Source organism: Mandrillus leucophaeus, unplaced genomic scaffold (genome assembly GCF_000951045.1).
Source record: "Mandrillus leucophaeus isolate KB7577 unplaced genomic scaffold, Mleu.le_1.0 Scaffold25, whole genome shotgun sequence".
In the NCBI taxonomy this organism is placed as follows: Eukaryota; Metazoa; Chordata; class Mammalia; order Primates; family Cercopithecidae; genus Mandrillus; species Mandrillus leucophaeus.
In genome coordinates, this window is record NW_012102587.1 from 714,319 (window position 1) to 735,374 (window position 21,056).

A 21,056-nucleotide genomic window follows, 5' to 3' on the forward strand; every position below is an offset into this window, starting at 1 on the left:
GTCACTCGGCTGTGATTTCATACAGATTCCATACACAAGAGACAAAAAATAAGCAGACATGGACTTGTAATAAACGTTAGATCTGGCAACAGAGTGAATTTTAGAACCATCTTCTGGGACATTAAAGGGAACGTATGTGGGGGGAATGACGAGATGATTTTATAGGTTTTTTTTTTTTTTTTTTTTTTTTTGCTGCTGTTGTTGTTGTCTTCGAGTTTATAAAAGATATCTCTTTTCTTTTAGGTGGTTCCAATATTGAGTGTGTTCTTTCTTTTGTCAATCAATTAAACAAGTCGACAAAAGAGAGTGATTGATATTCACAGATTTCCAGTTTTCAGCAACTCAAAAATATCCACCTGTTATCTTGTATTCTGAGTCAAAGAGCGACAAATTCTTTTTTGAAGTTAATGAATGGCATATTTTATCCACAGTCTACTAAACTAAGGTTAAGATCAAAAGAGCTCTCTTATTCTCATGATAGTGATTGAAAAAATAAGTCCCGATTTTTCAATTATTCATCTCCACCTCCACCATTCTATTATCTATCCCACTAGTGATTGAAATTGTCTCCTAGCAGGCTGTCCAGGGTGGGACACAGGAACACACACACACACACACACACAGGTATGTATGTGTCGGTGTGCCATGACTGTGTATCCAAACATAAGATTATTTTAATGATATTAACAATGTGTAGCACACAATTTATGAATAATGATAAAATATGCAATAATCTATTATTGTCAGTTCTGTACAACCAGCTGAGTTTTATAGAATGCTTTTGCTGACCTTTGTTGAATGATTTTATCGGTAGCACATAAAGTCTCTGTCATATATTCTTTTCGAAAGATTTCTTTATTTCCTTTACAACCCTTTAAAAATGTAAAAATTAGTCTTAACTCACACATCATAAAAAAATAGGCCTCAAGCCAGACAAGCCAGTTAGTTTTCTGACCCCTGGTTTAGACAATCCTCAAAACAATAAAGCAGTCCCTGATTTGTAATGTATGTCAACCTCTGTGGTATAAGTATTTCCACTATGGTAGACTTCAAGCTGTCAAAGGGATTTCACTGAACATGGAATTGGGGAGAGCTGTGTGGTCGCAGCCCAACATACAGTATCCCCACAACACAGATAGAATAGTCATGCAATTCCTCCAGAGCACCGTTGGTTAAAAGAGACAGCAAATCAATATTATATAGTGAAATAATTAGAAATCAATGAGTTTATTAGCTTTTAAAACTAATTTCACATTTATATAACGTAATTATTAGTAGTAGTATTTTTAAGACGGAGTCTCGCTCTGTCTCCCGGGCTGGAGTGCAGTGGCACAATCTCAGTTCACTGCAAGCTCCGCCTCCCGGTTTCAAGCGATTCTCCTGACTCAGCCACCCGAGTATGAGAGACTACAGGCACCCACCACCACGCCTGGCAAATTTTTTGTGTTTTTGGTAAGGACGGGGTTTTATCATGTTAACCAGGATGGTCTCTATCTCCCGACCTCATGATCTGCTGGTCTCGGCTTCCCAAAGGGCTGAGATTACAGGCGTGAACCACCACGCCCAGCCAACTTAATTTTTAATAATGGCTAGGTTAACCAAGAGCTCACAAAAATTTCTGAAAATCTACAACTTGAAACTCATAAACTGGTAACAAGCTGACTCAAACACACCACTGATAGCCCATTCTTTTGAATTCCATAAATACTGGACTGTTTGACATTTTTTAAACCACGCTCTGTCATGCCTCCCCAATCTTTTCACCCTATTCTTTCAAGACTTAGCAGCTTATCCTGCTAGAAAACTTCTGCTATTTTTCAAGGTTGAATTAAATGCCCTGTTTCCTATATAAATATAAAATTTCTATATTCCAAACCTTCAGTGACAGGGGCTTCATCCACTGTAGCCTTTACCTCCTTGTTCTGCAAGGGCTTATCTCAGTTTCTCCAACTCAGAGACTGAATATTTATGGCCCAGCAGAGCCTGGTGTACAGCAGGGGCACAATATGCATTCCTTGAACTGAACTACTAGCAAAAATGGCGAACTCTTGGCTGCCAGTTTGCAGAGCTTTGTGCAACTTTCTTTGTATTGTAGAATTGGTGCATTTCACCGTACCTCTTCTACAAGACAGCAGGGAAGAAACAGCTCACCATGGTATTAGTCAAAAGTTTGCATCGGAAGAGTGAAAGTCAAAGGGTAGTGTCTTGACTGCAGGTTTCAGATTCCATGGGTTTTGTTTGTAATTTAAATATCTTTCATCACCACAGATAACTGAAGTCTTTTTTTTTTAAGGAGGTACATAACCAAGAGACTAGGCAGTGGCACAGAAAGGTTACAAGCAGGAAAAAAAAAAAAATGAGGAGACCTGCTGACTTTAAAATGCACACACCTGCTATCTTGTGTTTTAACCCTCACTCCCTCACTGGTCAGATTCTCTGGCTGCACGCCTTTCCTTGTAGACTATCTGGCATAGATGGAGGAAGTAAGTCCCAGGGTAAGACTCCTCAGTGCCTCACCACTTCTCTCAGTTGCTCTGCTCACTGATTTTCTTGCTGCGTTCATTGAAGCAAGGGGCCTGGGAGGTGCAGGGAGGAGCAACTCACCTCATAGTCAATGTCTAAGGCATCCGTCTCGCCCTTGGTGCGGAAGTGCTGTGTGTGTTTGTCCACCGTGAAGTTCACCTGCTTGCCCACCCGCTCGATGAGGACCGAGTGCCAGTGCTGGTCATCCAGGAGGCTGCCCAGGGTGGCAGAGGGCAGGCTGCTGCTGAGCCGCGCTTTGCTGTCATCTGTGAAGAGGGGAGGAAGGCAGGATGATGTCTGTGTCCAAGGGCAGCTTTGCACACCAGAATGCTATACAAGCAAAGGCAGCTATCTCTGTTACAAAGGCAAAGAATGATGTCTCCCTATGGACCAGGAACTGTGCTGGACCTGGGAAGTAATAACAGGCTTTGCCCACAGATTCCAGAATCAAATTCAATATGCATACCTCCTTCTGGGCAAAATAGGGCATGTTTTCAAGACTTGAAAAAATAAATAATAAAAGGAACTATGTCCTTATGGCTACATAAATATGATGGAAAATGGGGATTTTGTTTTTAGAAAGAATGAATATTCTTTGAGTTTGAATGGTTCTTGAGTGGAGAAAGCCAATTAAGCGCTGTGCCTAGAAGGAGGAGTAAAGCTGGGATATGTAAAGGGAAGACAGCTAGTAAGTTTCTGGGCAAAAGCAGCGGCAAGGAAGTAATCATTCCATATGCCATGGCTGAGTACCTACTGTATGCATGGCACTTAGGAAGAAATAACCATCTTTAATCCTCTAAGGGAAAATTATCATCTCCATTTGACAACTAGGGACCCTGAGGCTCAGGGAGATGAGGCATGCATGCCTCAGGTACAGTCAGGACTTGAATGGAGGTCTGCCTCATCCTTTTTACTTTGACCACAGCTATGGTTCATGGCTCAAGTCATACTGTTGAGGATTTAGCTTCTGTTGAGTTTGCAAGACCCCCTTGAGAAGACATGAGAGATGCAGCTGGAAAGGAATGCTTTGCAATCCAACCTGCCTGGTTCCCCCTCCCTCTCCTTCTCTCTCAATTCTATGGAAGTCCCTGGCTGTACCCTTCTACCAAAAAGATTACAGCTTCTATCTTCCCCCGCGGAAATTGCTTCAACCTTAGCAAAATGAACAATTAAATAGAACTAACGTTTGTGTATATAGACATTTTCAATTTTTGCAACATTTAATATATTAAGTCCCTTAGTAACTGAAAGCTAAATGTCTCTCTCCTCCCTCTTGGGAAGTGTTTTCTCCAGTAGAGCTGCAGCAGCCTGTTCAACAGCATGACGTACAGCAGGCAGGAGTTGCCACTTCCCCGAAGGCTGCTCACTCCCACCTCCAATATGACCCAAAGCACCATTCCCTTCACTGAGTAACTTGGATGCTTCCTATAGGGGTGGGGGCATCAAACTCATTGTAATTAGAAAAGTGAAGCTGGTGAATTAATAGCTGACTTGGTTTCATGGGTTTATTCACTGTTTGTTGCAGAGCTTCTTAGTTTTCATTCTTTGATGGATTATGCTGATGAATTAAAAGATATTTTCATTTTTTCTCCCTCCCTTTCTTTCTCCTAAGGAAAGGTATTGTGAGTCAGGTGCAGTGGCTCACACCTGTAATCCCACCACTTTGGGAGGCCAAGGCAGGCAGATTACCTGAGGTCAGGAGTTTGAGACCAGCCTGGCCAATGTGGTGAAATCCCATCTCTACTAAAAATACAAAAAAAAAAAATTAGCCAGGCAAGGTGACAGGTGCCTGTAATCCCAGCTACTTGGGAGGCTCAGGCAAGAGAATCGCTTGAACCTGTGAGGTGGAGGTTGCAGTGAGCTGAGATCACACCATTGCACTCTAGCCTGGGCCAGGCCACAAGAGCAAAACTCCATCTAAAAAAGAAAAGAACGGTATTGTGATCTACCTGAGCTGGTCACAGTGACAGGTAATGTATCAAGGAGACACGGAGTTTAAAGGTATACTGTCCTCTCTGAAGGTCTTAGTGTAGAGATGCTAATCAAATAAATCTATAAAACATATGCAGGTTTCCAGCACTTAGTGCACAGAGCCATGGAAATGCAGAGTGTGGTGCTGTGAAACCCTCCTTATGCAGCAGGGACAGGCTGAAACCTGAGGGAAGGAGGAGCATGGTTGCAAGGCCAGGAGAAGCAGCAGCCAGGGTTAGAAATGTAGGGGAGCGTGGCTCAAGACTTCCAGCAGCTGAGTGCCAGGCGCTCGTCGGCCTGGATCCCATTATCCAGGATTTTGTATGCTAGGTTACACGGTTTACCTCTTTTTTAAGAAATGGAACGTTGAGTAGGCAGAGGTTACTAATGCAGATTACTGTGTTTTTTTGTTTGGTTGGTTGGTTGGTGGGTATTTGTTGTTGTTGTTGTTGTTGTTGTTTTTGAGATGCAGTCTCCCTGTGTCATCCAGGCTGGAGCGAGTACAATGGCACGATCTGGGCTCACTGCAACCCCTGCCACCGGATTCAAGTGATTCTCCTGCCTCAGCCTCCAGAGTAGCTGGGATTACAGGTGGGGGCCACCACATGAGGCAAATTTTTCATGTTTTTGGTGGAAAAGGGTTTTCATCATGTTGACCAGGCTTGTCTCCAACTCCTGACCTCAAGTGATCCCCCGCCCCAGCCTCCCAAAGTGCTGGGATTACAGGCGTGAGCCACCGTGCCCGGCCAGCAGATTACTTTTAAGAAAGGTTATTTTGGCAGCTGTGTGGGAATTGGATTAGAAGGTAAGACTGGCTATAAGATTGGCCATAATCTGGATAGATGGGGCATAACGGGGCTCAGGCAAGAAGAGTACAGGAAGAATGGGATCCAAGTAATGATGAGGCGTGGCAGGAGGTGGCTTCCAGCTGATGGAGATAGAATAAAGAACACCACCACCGCCACCCCACACACACAGTTTTTATTTATAAGATGAAATGATTCAGGAGCTAACATTGACTGAAGGAAACTTTATGCTTTATAAACTGTCAGTTCTAGATGTAACAAGGCAGATAGATTTAATATTGGAGTTTTCACTTTGAAATTGAGCTACATCTCACTTTTTTCTTAAAATAAGAAAGGCATTGAACAATAATTTATTAATAAGTCCAAATTCTAAACATTTGAAAATTTAAACTCATTATACATCACACACACACAAACACACACACACAAAACCACCACCAACAACAACCACAAAAAACAGGGCAAGGAATTACACCGTTTCTCCAACTTGTTTGTTCTATGTGCTGTTTGTGTCTTTAATGATCTCGTGAGTTCTTTAATAGAGCCAATAATAATAATGATTAAAATAAAATATTTTAATATTTTCCACACAATTCTGCTTCAAAAGATAAATTTTATCAATATTATGAATCAGTCAAACTGATTTTATTTTTTATGTAACTTTGGGTATAGTAACACACCCTCCCTCCCTCCCTTCCTCACTTCCTCCATCTGCTCATCTTCCATAGCCCCAGGTAATCACTGCTGTTAACATCTTGCTCGTGCTTCTAGAAAAATATTAGGTGTATGCAAGCAGCAAACATAGATTTTCTTTATTTCTACTCATTTAAGTTTTTACCCTGATGGTAAAATACAATGTGCATTTATCTCCTACTTTCTATTTTTATTTAATCTATCCTGAAAATCTTTATCAAAATATAAAGAGCTTTCCCATCCTTTTTATAGCTGCATAGTATTCCACGCTCTAATATGTATACATATAATATATATGATCTATATACACGTAATATGACACATAATTATATATGATCATATATATGATATATAGAACGTATCATATTTCACTTAATGAGCTCTTAGTGATACAAATTTAGATGTTTCTATTTACTTTAGATCTCTAAAACTGTTGAAATACTTTATTATGTGGACATTATCTTGCTTGGGCACAAGCATATTTGTAGCATTCATTCTTAAATGAAGAACTGGAGGACAAAGGCTTTCATGTTGGCAATTTTGACAAATGCTGCCAAAATGTGCTATATAAAGACCGTGCCTATTTAAATGCCTAGGAGTGCATTTACCACAGGCTTGTCAACAACATATGGTCTAGCGTTAAAATTTTGCCTGTCTGGTAGGTTAAAAAAGTGTATTTCTGAGTAATTTTAATATGCATTTATTTTAATAAGAATGAGTTGGAAAATCTTTTTAGTTTTATTTCCTTTTCTTTGAACTGTCTCTTCCTATATTTTGCTTGTGATATGAATTTTGAAAATACCTTTTTGCCTTTCTTTATTTGTTTTTTGATGTTGTTTTCCTGTTTTTGTTTGTTTGATTGATTTTTTAAATTCACTACTCAGGTATTTGTGCATTGGGAACAAATCCATCATTTTTCTTATTAATTCTGGATTTGTATCATAGTTTAAATGGTTCTCCTTATTCTGAGATCACTGAAGAATTCTTCTAATTTTCTCTACTTCCTTTCAACTGAAATTTTTGCTGATGTACTGTATGAGACACAGTTCTACCTTTATGTTTTGAGATGGCTACCAAATTGTCTCAGTTCCACTATTTTAAAATCCTTGAGTGGTCTTAGTTAGTGAAATAGATTGTATAACTTTCAAATGGCAGGAGAACACTAGTAAATTGGATAGGGTGGTATTTGTTATGTTGACTGGATCAAGGCAATCTAAGTACATGATTTGGATCTTCAAATCCTAAAGCTTCCAGTAGTAGGTCATGTTGGTTGTTGCTCACTGTACCCTTCTTGCATCCACTGACACCATCATCACCACCATCTCAATGGACAGAAACATCTCCGTGGTGTAGAAGAGTGGGAAGCAGAGCCAGCATCAGTAACCTTACCTTTACCCTCTTCAAGGTTTAATGTCAGTCCTTTCTCTCTTGGGTCTTACCTTTGGCTCAGAAAGTTTGCTACTCTTATTGCATCCAACAATTCTGTTTCTTATAATTTTAAGACTTTAGGAAAATAAAAGTACTTCTTCTTAAATAGTGACTACCTTTCATTTACTGCATCTAATGAAACCATAAACTTAATTAACACACTTATCATTTTATGCAAAGTAGCTCATGAAATTTTTATGAATACTTAGAGCAATTTGTTGACCTTTTCTCAAAAGTGGATTAGCATTGCTCCTTGTTTACATTTTTCATTTACTTAGTGCATATATACATATATGCCCAAAGATATATATATATATATATATGCCCTTGTTTACATTGTTCATTTACTTAGAGTGTGTGTGTGTGTGTGTATGTATATATATGCCCAAAGATAATGCAAAATTGAGTCCCACCAATTTTCTGGAAAAACATTTCAGTTAGTGTCAAGGGACTTAAACTAACGTTCACAACTTTTTGCCTAGTAAACCACTTTCTGTAAATTTATTCTAAAAAAGCAAGCTGAAATGTTGTGGAAAAATTTTTAAGTGGCTAGTGATTTAAAACTTGCATATAATATGCAATAATTTGGAAGGAGAAAAAAATCTGAGTACATTTAGGTAGACTCACTGGATGAAGTATTATATTAAATAGCCATCAAAATATTTATAAGATACATTATTTCAAAAGTTGTGACTGCCGTTTTTGATAACATTAAAAGTAATATTTAATACATAGAATACTCGGGGCTGGGCGCGGTGGCTCAAGTCTGTAATCCCAGCACTTTGGGAGGCCGAGACGGGCGGATCACAAGGTCAGGAGATCAAGACCATCCTGGCTAACACGGTGAAACCCCGTCTCTACTAAAAAAATACAAAAAACTAGCCGGGCGAGGTGGCGGGCGTCTGTAGTCCCAGCTACTCGGGAGGCTGAGGCAGGAGAATGGCGGGAACCCGGGAGACGGAGCTTGCAGTGAGCTGAGATCAGGCCACAGCACTCCAGCCTGGGCGACAGAGCAAGACTCCGTCTCAAATAAATAAATAAATAAATAAATAAATAAATAGAATACTCAATAATTAGACTATACTGATTTAAAATATACATGAGCAGAAGACAAATCTACAAAATATAGACTAAATACAAGTCTGGAAAAGGCACAAATAAGCACTATGTGTGGGTAAAATTGAATAATGCATTTGCCACAATCATTTTTTTTTTCTTTTCTCTGTATTTTAGAGTGAGCATAACTATTTTGGATAATGAGAAAAATAAACTTAATTAAAAACACAAACCTGACACTGCATAGTATATTTGTTGAAGACTATGTATCAGAGATGTGTAATTATTGAATCTCTTGGGAATTACAAGTTACTTATTAATTAACCAAAAAGGAGCACCTATGGATAAATCTCATCACTCCTTCTCCATTATATAGTTATTATATACCAACACTCAGATATCTTATATCAAAACAAGTTTAGTGAAACTTGGTTTGGTTAAAAAATTGGGAAAACAAAATTTCTGCTCTTCATTAAAAAAGGATGTTTAGAATTGTATTTATGAGAAGAGTAGGATGGTAGTCCTCAGAAATGTTTCGTTTTCCATAGAAATTTCCATTATTAGAGATCACAAAACACTTAATTCTCAAGAAATTGTCAAACTCTTGATCTTAGAATATCGATTTTAAGTTTTATCTCAGTGGCATTTGAGGTTCAATTACTAGTTTTAACTAGTTTCTAATTTCTTAAGACAAAGATAAAAGTTTTCATGGGCAATTGTGAAGGACAAAAACAATAAAACTAGACAGAAATTAACTTTGGGATCAGAAATAGATAAGGGAAATAATTATTTCTAATGAAATAAAACTTGTTTTCATGTGGTTTAAAATATAGTTAAAATGAAATAATATATATATACTACCCAAGGCCCTAAGAAATATAACAATTTTTATAGGAAGCTTGAAATGTTTGCAAAACATGTTTAACTTTACCTATTTATTCTCCCTCCACCTCAAGATGCTGTGGATACACATGCCAATTCTTTCACCCTTACTTAGAACTCACATTTTCTGGTAAAGGGCATGCATGTGGCACTGTTTTCACCCAAATGCCTTGTTTGATTAAATCTTCTTGCTAGGTCTTATCTTAACTATTCAAACATGGATACCACTTTAACTTTCGTAATCTGTGAATTTCAGACAGCCTGGGAAAAACGGGATGGGAACTCTCGTGTTTAAGATTGTATTTGAGCAAAAAAAAAAAAAAAAAAAAAAAAGTCATTCTTGAAAAGGGTTTGATTCACTATTGATAAAACAGGTGGCCACTCATGTGAATTCCCTCATGACTGCCTCTATCAGATCATCAGAATCAACTTTTCCACCCACCTTTAATTTGTCAGATTATCAACACCGATATTCACTTGTATTTCTTAAGCTTCTCACACAAGTTAAACACTTCACATATGTTGTCCTACTTATTCCTGACCATAATAACCCTGCAGAAAGGTTAGTCTCCAAGAAGCCACAAGATTTACCTAAGGACTCAAAGAATTGGGGTTACAACCCAATTCTATTTGACTCCAAAGCTAAAACTCTCTCCACTACTTTTAGTGGAAAAATGGATACTCTCATTCTCCTTCATTTCTCACGCTCTTACTATCTGTATCTCCCATATACGCATGTAAGTTATGTAGCTTAGTAGGAAGGGAGGACATTTGTTTGCAAAGGAATTTAATGGATTGGAAAACAGAGAGCTGTAGAAAAGTAAAATGGGGCAACACTAAGAAGGGAGGACATGACACAGAATGAGAAGACAAATTGCACCTCCCTGTCCCAGCCAGTATTATAAAGGTACTCCCTTTCAACTTGGTTTGGCAATATGCAAGGCTAGTGAATGGTCTCCTACGTATCTAAGTGAGAGCCCTGGAGAAAATAAGAAACGGACAGGAAACAATGTGATTTCAATGGACTTGACCTTCAATCCAGAGCAAGTCTCTATGTTTCTCTAAAGCATGAAACACATGTCCTTAGTTGTTAAGAAATTTCTAAATCGTATTGACTAACAACACTCTCCAGATTTAGGAGCTGTTGCTCTACTGAGGTGTCTAACTTGTGTCCATCTTCTGTGACTTTGCTATCTTCGCAAACATTATCTTAATACATTTCTTACATGATTTTGATGATGCATAGTTATTTAATTTCCAATTCATATAACCAAGCTAAATATAACCAAGCTAATAGAAATAACTATTTTACTAGGTTGAGAGCCTCTTGAATATAGATACTGATAAATCCAACTTTTAACCCCCAGTGCAGAATTCAGTGCCTTATTTACTGTACTTGTTTTACCTATTCTTATTACATAATGACAGAATTTATGAAAAATGTGGTGCATTTTATCCCATTGATTCTTTGAATGAAATGCCTGTTTTTCTCACCTCTCCATAATAAAATCTCCAGATTGCTCAAGGTTGATTCTGGAGCCCTCTGTTCCTTTTTCATCTCTCCATTCTCACAACTTAACACATGCATATTGTCTGCCTGATATTTAACATTTTTTAGAATTGTTTTGTAATTTTTATTATTTGTCTTATAAAAGTTTATAACATTCTAGTGATTAACATCAGAGAATTGGGGGAGGATTGGATAAGGCTATAATCCCATATCTACAGCTATGCAGCTATGTGACCTTGAGCCACTTACTGGGAATCACGGACCAGCAGTTCTTCATCTGTTAATGGGTTTGGATATAGATTGTAGGATTGTCGTGTAATTTAAATATGTATTTTAAATGTTTAATGCAATGCCTAAATGTGGGCTCTCAAAAAATGGCAACTGAAAAAACTTTTATAGTGTTTAGTACAATTCGAGAAACATGATAAACATTCCATAAATATGTGTGAGTTGGCTGACTGAAATGCCTGAGTTTCAAAAGAGCTAAATTGAATGTTCATTTGACTCTTTGGATAATGGAAAGAAGTTTCTCTGGCATCTCAATGGTTGATTATGCAATCACATGCTTTGGCGCCTGAACCCTGTACTCTGCTCCCGGGTGCTCCTCAGATGTTTGTTCTATTCTAGGAGTCTCACTTGAGTCTCACTTTACCACAGCCGTATGTATTGGGGATTGCATAAACATCCTGCCTCAGTCAAAAGACACTGGGCTCTTGTAAGGACGAGCGACCCGCATGTACTATTGATGTCTTCTTCATTCTTACAACAGTTCTCTTGTCACGTCATATCTCCGCTCTTTGATTCTCTACCTGCAGGAATGGGTTCAGACTCTTGTAATTCTGCAGAGGGCAGACTGCCATTGGCAATTTGAATGAGATGTGTAAAAAGTGAGAAAGGAAACATGTCTAACCCCCTTATGGATTGAAAGAAGAAATCTCTTTCCCGTTTAGTAGTTCCGGGAAAATACCAATGTTCTACTCTAAGAAAGTAGGCAAAGAGGAACCACATAGTTCAATTTCTCCGTAGGACTGTCTCTACCCAAGCCAGACACAGTAAGGGTTAGGGTAACTATGTAATGTAAATTCGATACTCATCAAAGAGCATCACTAGAAAAGAACACTAGGTATAGCCACAAAGCCATCCTGAGCAGCTGACCATGGTGCTGGACTTCTTCACTCTTAGCCTGAATTTCTGAATTGCAAGTAACTGATTAGAAAATGAATACACATTGCAGATGAAGAACTGTTACTAACGGAGACATGGCTGAAATGTCCATATAAATTGGAGAGGGAAAACCCAAAACTCTCTTTATTTGACCAGCGCTATTCTTTAACCCGTTAACTTGAATCCTGCCTCTCTTTCTCTCTGTCTCTCAGCTCTCCTATATTTCTATTGCTTTTCTGATTCATTTTTTTAACAGAACAAACCTGATCATGGATGTCATAAACTCTTTCCCCTTTGAGGCTATGTGACAACAGGAAAAGAACAGTATTTTAAAATAATATTTAAAGAATTCATATAAATAACTAAGACAAATATTGAAAAGATACTAAAATGTTAGTAAAAGAGATAATCAGGTTGTAGGATTTTGATTTTTTTCCTTTTTTATAGTATTTTCAGTTTTTTAAAAACTGATAAATATTTTATAATCTAAAATTAATAGCAAAACACCTGGTTAGATATAAGTAGATTGTAATGGTAGCTACACTAACCACAGTCTGTGTAAATGGCACAAGTAATTTATCCTCTTTGAGCCTACTATTTCATATCTGTAAACTGGGGCTAATATGTACTTATGCCATAAGTCTTCCTTGAGGATTGGACTGGACCTAACCACACTGTGGATACTCTGTAAATATACCCCATTGTCAGAGACAGTGGTGGATCATGGAGGAGTCAGGAGTGCAGACTTGAAGGTGAACAAGCCCGACAGGAATAATGAAATTTGTGATGAAAACCCTGTTTCTAATGTACTCAATTTTCCTCAAGCACCTACTTTAGGAAGGGGTTCTCCTAAAGGCTAGAGATACAGAAATGAACAAGGTGTTATCCTGGTGCTTATAAAACCTGTATTAATAGATTTTCCACTATGGGCAAAGCAGAGGTATTATCACTCCCCTTTGCTTAGTGCTTCCAGAGATCTTCTAGCTGTAATGAGGTAGGAGGGGCTAAAGTACTAATCTGTGGCAGTGTTTCTCTAGAAGAGGAACCTAGAAACTTAGGCTATTTAAGAAGTATCCTCGGTGACTGCTTCAAACAGGTGAGTACAGAAAACACTCAACTGTGGTAAACCGATAAAAAGGAAGAGCTTCAGAAACAGATAAAAAGGATGAAGACATTTTTAAACTATGCAGAATATAGCTAAAATATATTCTTACTACTTAATCATTCACCAAGTAAGGTTTTACTTAATTACCACCATGGTTGGAAATATAGAGAAGACGGAAACTGGGAAGAAAGACTTATCCTGCCATCTACGTATCGTAGCAAGAAGTCGGTGCTATTCATCTTAATATTCCATTTATATTCAGAAAAGCCAGCATAGTTCAGGGTGAGGCATTCAGATATTGTTGGAATACATGAGCAATACTGAGCTTCTATTTTTGGCATTTGTCCATGTTTACTCATTGCTATAGAAAATGTATTTATAGTGTTCTTGATTTTCAGGTCCATACCCTGCAAGACAAGTCATTAGCCCCAGATTGGAAATAAGGAAACTGAGGCTCAGAAGACATTCACCATAATAAATCACATAATAAATAAAATAAAAAACATAACATAATTTGATGGCACATCTGTAATCAAAACAAAACGTGTTACATGACCATACCTATGCTATTTCTACCATCCACACCATGAATGAATCTGGTTTACAACATTAGATTTTGTATGTGGGAGCAGAGTTTTGGATGTGAAATGCCATACCTGAATTGGGAATCTAAACAGTAGTAACTGAAAGATTTCTTAATGTTACCAGTAGAAGACACCTGCTTTGCTCTTGATAAGTAATAACAACTTTACCCACAACTCAAAATGCTGTGTGAGCCACTTGTAACTGGGAGGCTCAGCTTCATTCATCTGATCTCCTTTCTGGAAAACTGAAAACCAGTTCATGGATTGATGCATGTTTGTGTAGTACTTGGACACCCAGCATTCAGAAAGTTCTGATGCTTGCTTCTTTAGTTATGGTAATTACAACCAATGAGGTTACCAGCACAATTTTTTACCACTCTCTTCTAGGTGAGATTCTACTTTTAAAGGTATTTTGGAGTGTACTTCATCTAATATATTAGGTGTCAATTTTGAGTTAATTTGAAATCTAGAGATTCTTTCTGCTATCCCTGCCTACAGTCACCATGGGGCCCCAAGAAGACCCTCAGAAATGCTTCAAAATTATACTGTTTGGTTTGGGGGCACTAATATTCATTCTTATGTCTCTCCAGCTAATTGCTAAAATTTATTTAACTTTTTTGTCAATTTTCCATGCAACTTTTTTTTGGTCAATCTTCCATGCAACTTGATGTTACAAATTACATTTTGCAATTTCTTTCCTTCTTTACTATTTTATAGTAAAGACAAAACGATAACTATTTTCCTCTCCCTTTAATATTAGGAAATATCAGATGGGAAGCAGGGAGTCATTCTTACGAAAAACAGTCATTTACTTTTTTTTCAGCTTATCTCTTTTTTCCTTTCTTTCTTTTTCCTATAGAAGAGCGTTTTTGTTTTGTTTTGCTTTGTTTTGCTTTTGTTTTTTTGTTTGCATCCTTGGGAACTGTGCTCCTGCCTTTTGCACTCAACTTACCCTTCCTTCAGAAGTGCCTTTGATCATGTACAGGGGGCTGGGCCTCTCTCCTCTTTCTCTGGGATAAGAAATTGGTCACAATGAACGCGACCTACCTGCAGCGCAACAGGTCCTGATGGACGCCAGCCCACAGTGGCAGGCTGTGTCCTAACCGTGTGGAGGCAGGAGTACTTCTGTACTAAGTTTAATGGAATCTGGTGAGTCTGGGACTTACCCTGGTACAGCAAGGGGACCTAAAGAAAATAGTTTCCCTTAAAAAGACATGGGAATGCCTAGAAACTTAGATTTTTTTGCCTCACACTTATGGTCCCCTCTTCCCCAACACAAAATAACCCAGAGCAACCAAAATGCTTCTCCTTCATTTTCCCTCTGAAACTTAACTTTCTTAAATGTACCTAATAGAATAAATTCTGAGCAAACCTCCTTATAAAATGTGTATATACAAGCCTCCTTATAAAATGTGTGTACAGTTAAACTTGTGAAAGATTGTTTAGAGTTTGAGTTACTAAGAGAATTAAATGGATAAATACGTAGTTAGGCCAATAAATACATAACAATGAATTTGCAACTCTCCCTACATATCAGTGTTATATTGTGTCAAAGAATGCTATATATGCCTTAAACATTTATATCCCCACCAATATTACTTAGATTGTGCTCCAGTGAATTCCACCAGATACACTGCAAGTGTCAGACACTGTGACCTGTGGAGTAAAGGGGCTTTCTATCCCTGGCATTGGAAGGGGAAGTCTGAGCCTACCCAAGTTGAGGTGCAGGGAGAGCCTCCCCTTCTGGAGTTCCAAGGTGATGTGGTCTCCACGCTGACCTTCTCCATGGAACAGGACCCCATCTCCTTGCATGCTCTTGAACTTCAGGGAGATCACATCTTTGAGAGTACTCATCAACTTCTGATTGAACCTGTACAGAAGTGAGCTTCGGCCATCAAAGTCAGCAACGTCTGATTCTGGGAACAAAGAAGGAGCGGGAGAGAAAAATCAGTGCATATCCTCATGACTGCTGTTCCTGTTTCCCTTATTAGTTTGTGTCCAGTTCACAGAAATGTTCTTGAGATCTGCCAGGTCTAGTCTCAACAGGAAACATGTAGACTAGAACCAACCTAATTAGACTCAAGGGAATTATTCATTTACAAGCAGTCACCACACACTGAGTCAAAGTGAACTGATCATCAGTTTAGAAGTAAAAACTCTCATTAGTGGTATGTCAGCTTTTGCTGGAGGGGACAGGGTGAGAATACCGCAAGTACCTATGTCTGGCTTACTACGTCAGATGGCTTAGAATAATCTCCCATGATTTGTCTTCCTGACAGTCAGAACCACTTGATCTCCTCATCTCAGACACAACATTAGAGATGAAAAATAGATATAATAATGATGCCAACTCCACATAGTACTGTCTCCCTAGAAGGCTGTGTTGAGGAGGATTCTGAGGCTTCTACTGCGTTCAGTGGGAAAAAAATACTCAGCAAAAGAAGACTCGCATTTGAACAAAGAGGGCAAATGTACTACATTCCTGCCATAACTGCCTTGTCTGTGCTGGTGATATTTATCATTTTAGTGTTTTTATACAAAACATTCAATTCATTATTGTCAAAGCAAAAAAAAAAAAAAAAGGGGGGGAAGGTCAAGTAACCATGATTTAGATAAACTTATGTAACAGGTATGTGCAAACATACCTGACAAATTATGCCAAAAATCTAATAGAGATTCTATTTGGAATGTGTTGTTGTAGGTTATTTTCATGTTTTTTTTTTCTATTTTTTAATTACAAAAACTTCTATAATGAGCTTTTATTGTAGAAAAAAATGTAAGACTGTTTAATTATACATTGAAACTGATTCATTATATACTATGTTCTGTGGGTGGGATTGTGGTGATTATGTGGAGGGAGTGGGATTTTCTATTTAAAATTGAGTACCCAAGAAAACTCAATTTTTCTATTATCCATCATGCAATTAAAATCCTCAGCCTGAGCATACACAAAGATAATGTTTTTTTCCACCAAGGATCTAGAAACATTCTTTGTGAATCTGAGGTTCTGAAATGAAAAGGAAAATGAAATAATACTTTTCTGTAATTAGTTTTAAAATCCAACTTCACAATTTATTTATATGGAATGAAGTGGTCCCAACCATAAGGCTGCTGATGGAAACCTCGACTTTAAAAAGAAACTGTCCAGAAGACTTTCACAAATGTCCACCTTTCTCGGCACCTCCCCTCCCTACCTCATCAATGCATTTATGCCTGTTATCTCAACTAGGATTCCACCCAGACCAAAGTGGGGCCGCAGACCAACAGTTGCCACCACTCATGGAGTAGTGAGGACTGTGATATAGATAAGATAATGGATTCTCAACTGTGATGACCATAGTTTGTTAGTTGGGTCACCTTGGTCTAAGGTGATTGTATTATTTATAAGATGAAGATAATTATATCCATTAGAGAAAACTGCTTTGAGAAGTAAATGTGCTAAGACTTACAAAGTGATGACACATCCGTGTGAACTCATTGTGCATGGCACATTATTTGTGTTAAATCAATAATAGATAGGAGAGGTATTAGTAGTAATTGAAATAACAGGAATCCTTTAGTTCCTATCGAGGCTACTCTATTGGTTGGCACCTGACCTTCTTACCCCAAATGATGCCTTTTCAATTTTGATTCACATATTTACTGCCCAAGGATGCCAAAGTAGCCCCAAGCTTCTTGTTCTGTCATGTTTTGGCTTCTCACACTCTAGTTGAAATTACTGTGTGCACAGTGCGTACGTCACTATGTACGCAATATTAATATTCTCTTCTGATTGCTTCTACTCTGCCACTGCACCAGATTGTGGAGTAGAAATTGGGTCCTAGGTAGCCCCTTTAGTGCCCAGCAGTGAGTAGAAGGACCACATAGTGTCCCACAGAGGTTCTAAAGGCAAATGCAGAGATTAATGCTCACGGTAATGCTCACTGAACTGACTCAGTTCAAAGGGGGCCGATTCAGACAGGGTTTCTTAGAGGAAGTGAGTGGTATATTGGCCTTTAACAATATGTAGGAGTTACCCCAGGGAAAGTAGGGACCCAGTGTCTCCAGGAGGGGGAACACAGGCATGAGAATGTTTGGTGCCTCTCAGTACTGCAGGAGGCCAGTGTGATGGAGAAGGGGCAGAAAGATCTCAAGCTCCCAGTGTGGCATTTCTTGCAGGCTGAGACATACAGCATGTGGTGTGTCTTTGAAGCAGTAACTCAATCCCATCATTATTCATGGATGCATTTGTCCCACTCCCATAGACAGATATCGCATCTGAACTCTGGGGTTCTCTAGCACTGGGCACACCCCTCTGTTTTTGTTATCACATGCCATATGAGAATCACAGTCCACAAACTGTATACATCATGTCCACTCACTCATACCACTCTTTATCTCCCAGCCAGCACCAGCACTGAGCACAGAGTCTGAACATGGCAGGTGGGGTCCCATGTGCAGTGAAGTGAAACCACATGGAGGAAATTTGCCTTTGGTTCCCTGGTAAAGACATTAAACTAAGGAGAGGAGCCCTCTATACAGCAGCTCTACTACTCACCAAGTGTCTGACTGGGGGTAAGTTTACGTCAAAACTATGGGCCTCGCTTTGCATCCTTATAAAATGGTGCATAACAATGTATTCATTTACACGTACAACTGATTGTAAGAATGCAGTGAGAGAATTTGGATTAATATTTATATAAATATTTATATATTTATATAAATATTATATATTTATATGTATATATAAATATATACATATTTATATAAATATATTTATATAAAAGGTGTGTGTATATACATATATACACACACACACACACACACACACACACACACATATATATACCTTTGACACTTTTTTGTCCAAGTAACCGTTATGGATAAATTTATGGAAATATAAATATTCATTATGTTTCTGCTATTTCCCCCATCCCTCTTCATTTTATAATGTCATACTCCAGTGTAATTAGCCACCAGGACCCCGCATGGAGGCCTGAGTTCTTGGGTCAAGTGCTGAATTTCAAATGTTTCCTTTTTCCAGTCCACTCACTCACTCACCTCCCTCCCCATTCGTCATCGTTACTATGATCTACATTCCATTCCCTCCAATGTCTGGCTAGTCTAGTGACTTCACTAAGGATACAAATGTTGATGGCAAAGGGACATAGGTTATCTCTAAGAAAACACATCTTCATGTTGTCATAAGACCTAGAGAAAATGAAGCCAATCAATAGAACAAGTCTAACAGAGCTGGGTTTCAATTCTGGTTTTGCTCCTTACTACCTGGGGGCGGGGTTGGTTGAAGCAACTTTTTGGATTTCTCTGAACCTCCTCCTATCTGTATGATGGGGCTTACAGCAACCTACCTTCAAAGTCATTGTGAAAATTGCACAAGCTCAGACCTGAAAATACAAAGGCGTTCAATAAAAGAAAGTACTTGGTAGTGAAGATTTTCAAGCATGGCGTAAAGATGCCATCAAGAACTTGGTGTGAAAAATTCTGTTTGGGTTTGGGATTCGGTAGCCTTCACATCACACTGAGTAGGCGTGCATTCACGCCCTCATCATCATTGCCTGCTTTCCATTTTCTATGAATAGTTTCAGAACTGCTTCCTGGATTCCACTTTTGCTATCTTCACCTGACACATTTTTTATCTTTAAAAAGCATGAGAAACAACACACTTCACCATTGCTAAAGTACTTCAGTGAACTTCCTTTGCCCTGAGAATTAATTTCAGCCTCCAGGACCCCACATGATCCTGCTCTGCTCACCTCTCCCACCTCATCCTCTGTTCCTTTCTTCAACCCTCACACTGCTCCAGGCATGCTGTGATTTTAGTGTATGTGCATATGCATGTATGTGTGGGGCTGGGATAATGTGTGTGGAGTCCACATCACAAGCCCTGCAATTCTCTAAGTATTTTTTGCGCATGAATTCATGTAATAACATCAATTAACCTTTGAGGATAATACTGTTATTATTCCCACTTTACAAATAAGAAAAACACGGCACAAAGAGATGAAGAGGTATGTAATGCGCAAATGCCAGGGCCAGGACTCAAACATACCCTGTCTGACCCACTCATGCTGAGTCCACTGAGCTCTTTCCCAAGCGCTACTCACTCGGACCACGATGCTCAGCTCATCAGTCAATTCCCACCTGGCCCTTTTTCTAAGGGGTCCTCCATCCCCGTTAGTCTCCCTCTAAGCACCTTGCCATTCTCTTCGTAATGCACCTCGCAACTGGATTAGATGCTCATCTGTTTCCTCAGTGGTTTATAGTCCAGTTGTCCAACACATCAGTGCATGCCATGAGGACAAGGGCCAGATGTACACTGTTTGCCACATTAATTCAGAGCCTCACACTGGACCCAGAAGGGTATGCCATTCAGAGCCACTTGTGAAATGAGCTGTGACCCATCAAGGTGCCTATGCCCAAGTGTGATGCTGCCCAACTGTCCCCTGAGTTCCTGCCACATCATCTATTTCACCGTTCAGAGCCAGCTGACCATCCACACTGGGAGAGTTAGTTTCTTCTGCAGGCCATGCTCAGCCACTAGAACTGGAACTGTGATCCGCGTGTGACTCACACACGCTTATTGGTGCAGCGAGGATGCATGGCCTTTAGTGAGAACAGAACTAGCCTGGTGGGAGCGCGGGAGCGTTCCTCTGACCACCACCAGTACCTGATAAGGGCCACACTTTGCTGTTCTCAGAGATTTCAGCCAAACACTCTGCACCTCCGCAATATTAATTACATTGCACACAACAGGCTCCAGTCATTTCCCAGACACAGAAACAGGTTTTTAAAACTTTCAAAGAAGGATCAAAGGTTTCCCCAACTGAATACTTCATACTCCTTCCTAGACATTAGGAATACTCAACACTCCCAACTTCACTTGGAAAGCAGATTTAAAATGATAATAATAAAGACCCACATGGTTATAAGGTTGCTGTTAATAAAAGATAAACTATTATATGCTGCTTTTTCTTCATGAAGTAGTATCATAACCACTTTTTCTGGATATCTCTTTGGAACTTAATTTGCTGCATGGGGTCTGGTTATAGAAATCAAAATCTTTATTTGTGTTGTGCGAGCATCTTGGCAGATTCTCTTTTAAAAGGAAACAAAGAAAGTGTGTAGAAAGGAATAAAAAGGGTAGACATGGGCTTTTCCTAGCAGATGGGAAATAGGTGATCACTTCATATCTAGTTTTAAAGGTACCAAAAACATAAAACTGAATATATCTCCCATATTCTCTATCACAACTTCTCTAACACACTTGTGGAGATTTCTTTCTCTGAATCCATTCCCCAGGGGAAAAGGCACTAATTAGCACACATTACCTAATT

General features: G+C 38.9%; 1 protein-coding gene across 1 annotated transcript in view; it reads right to left on the minus strand.

Moving 5' to 3' along the window:
- Window positions 1–21,056, minus strand: part of CNTNAP5 (contactin associated protein-like 5) — a 951,880-nt gene that overhangs the window by 513,276 nt on the left and 417,548 nt on the right. Inside the window, exons 5-6 of the mRNA XM_011983413.1 lie at window positions 15,435–15,638; window positions 2,605–2,789 (exon numbers count right to left, since the gene is read on the minus strand). Coding sequence (XP_011838803.1) covers window positions 2,605–2,789; window positions 15,435–15,638 — 389 coding nt within the window. The remainder of the gene's footprint in view (window positions 1–2,604; window positions 2,790–15,434; window positions 15,639–21,056) is intronic.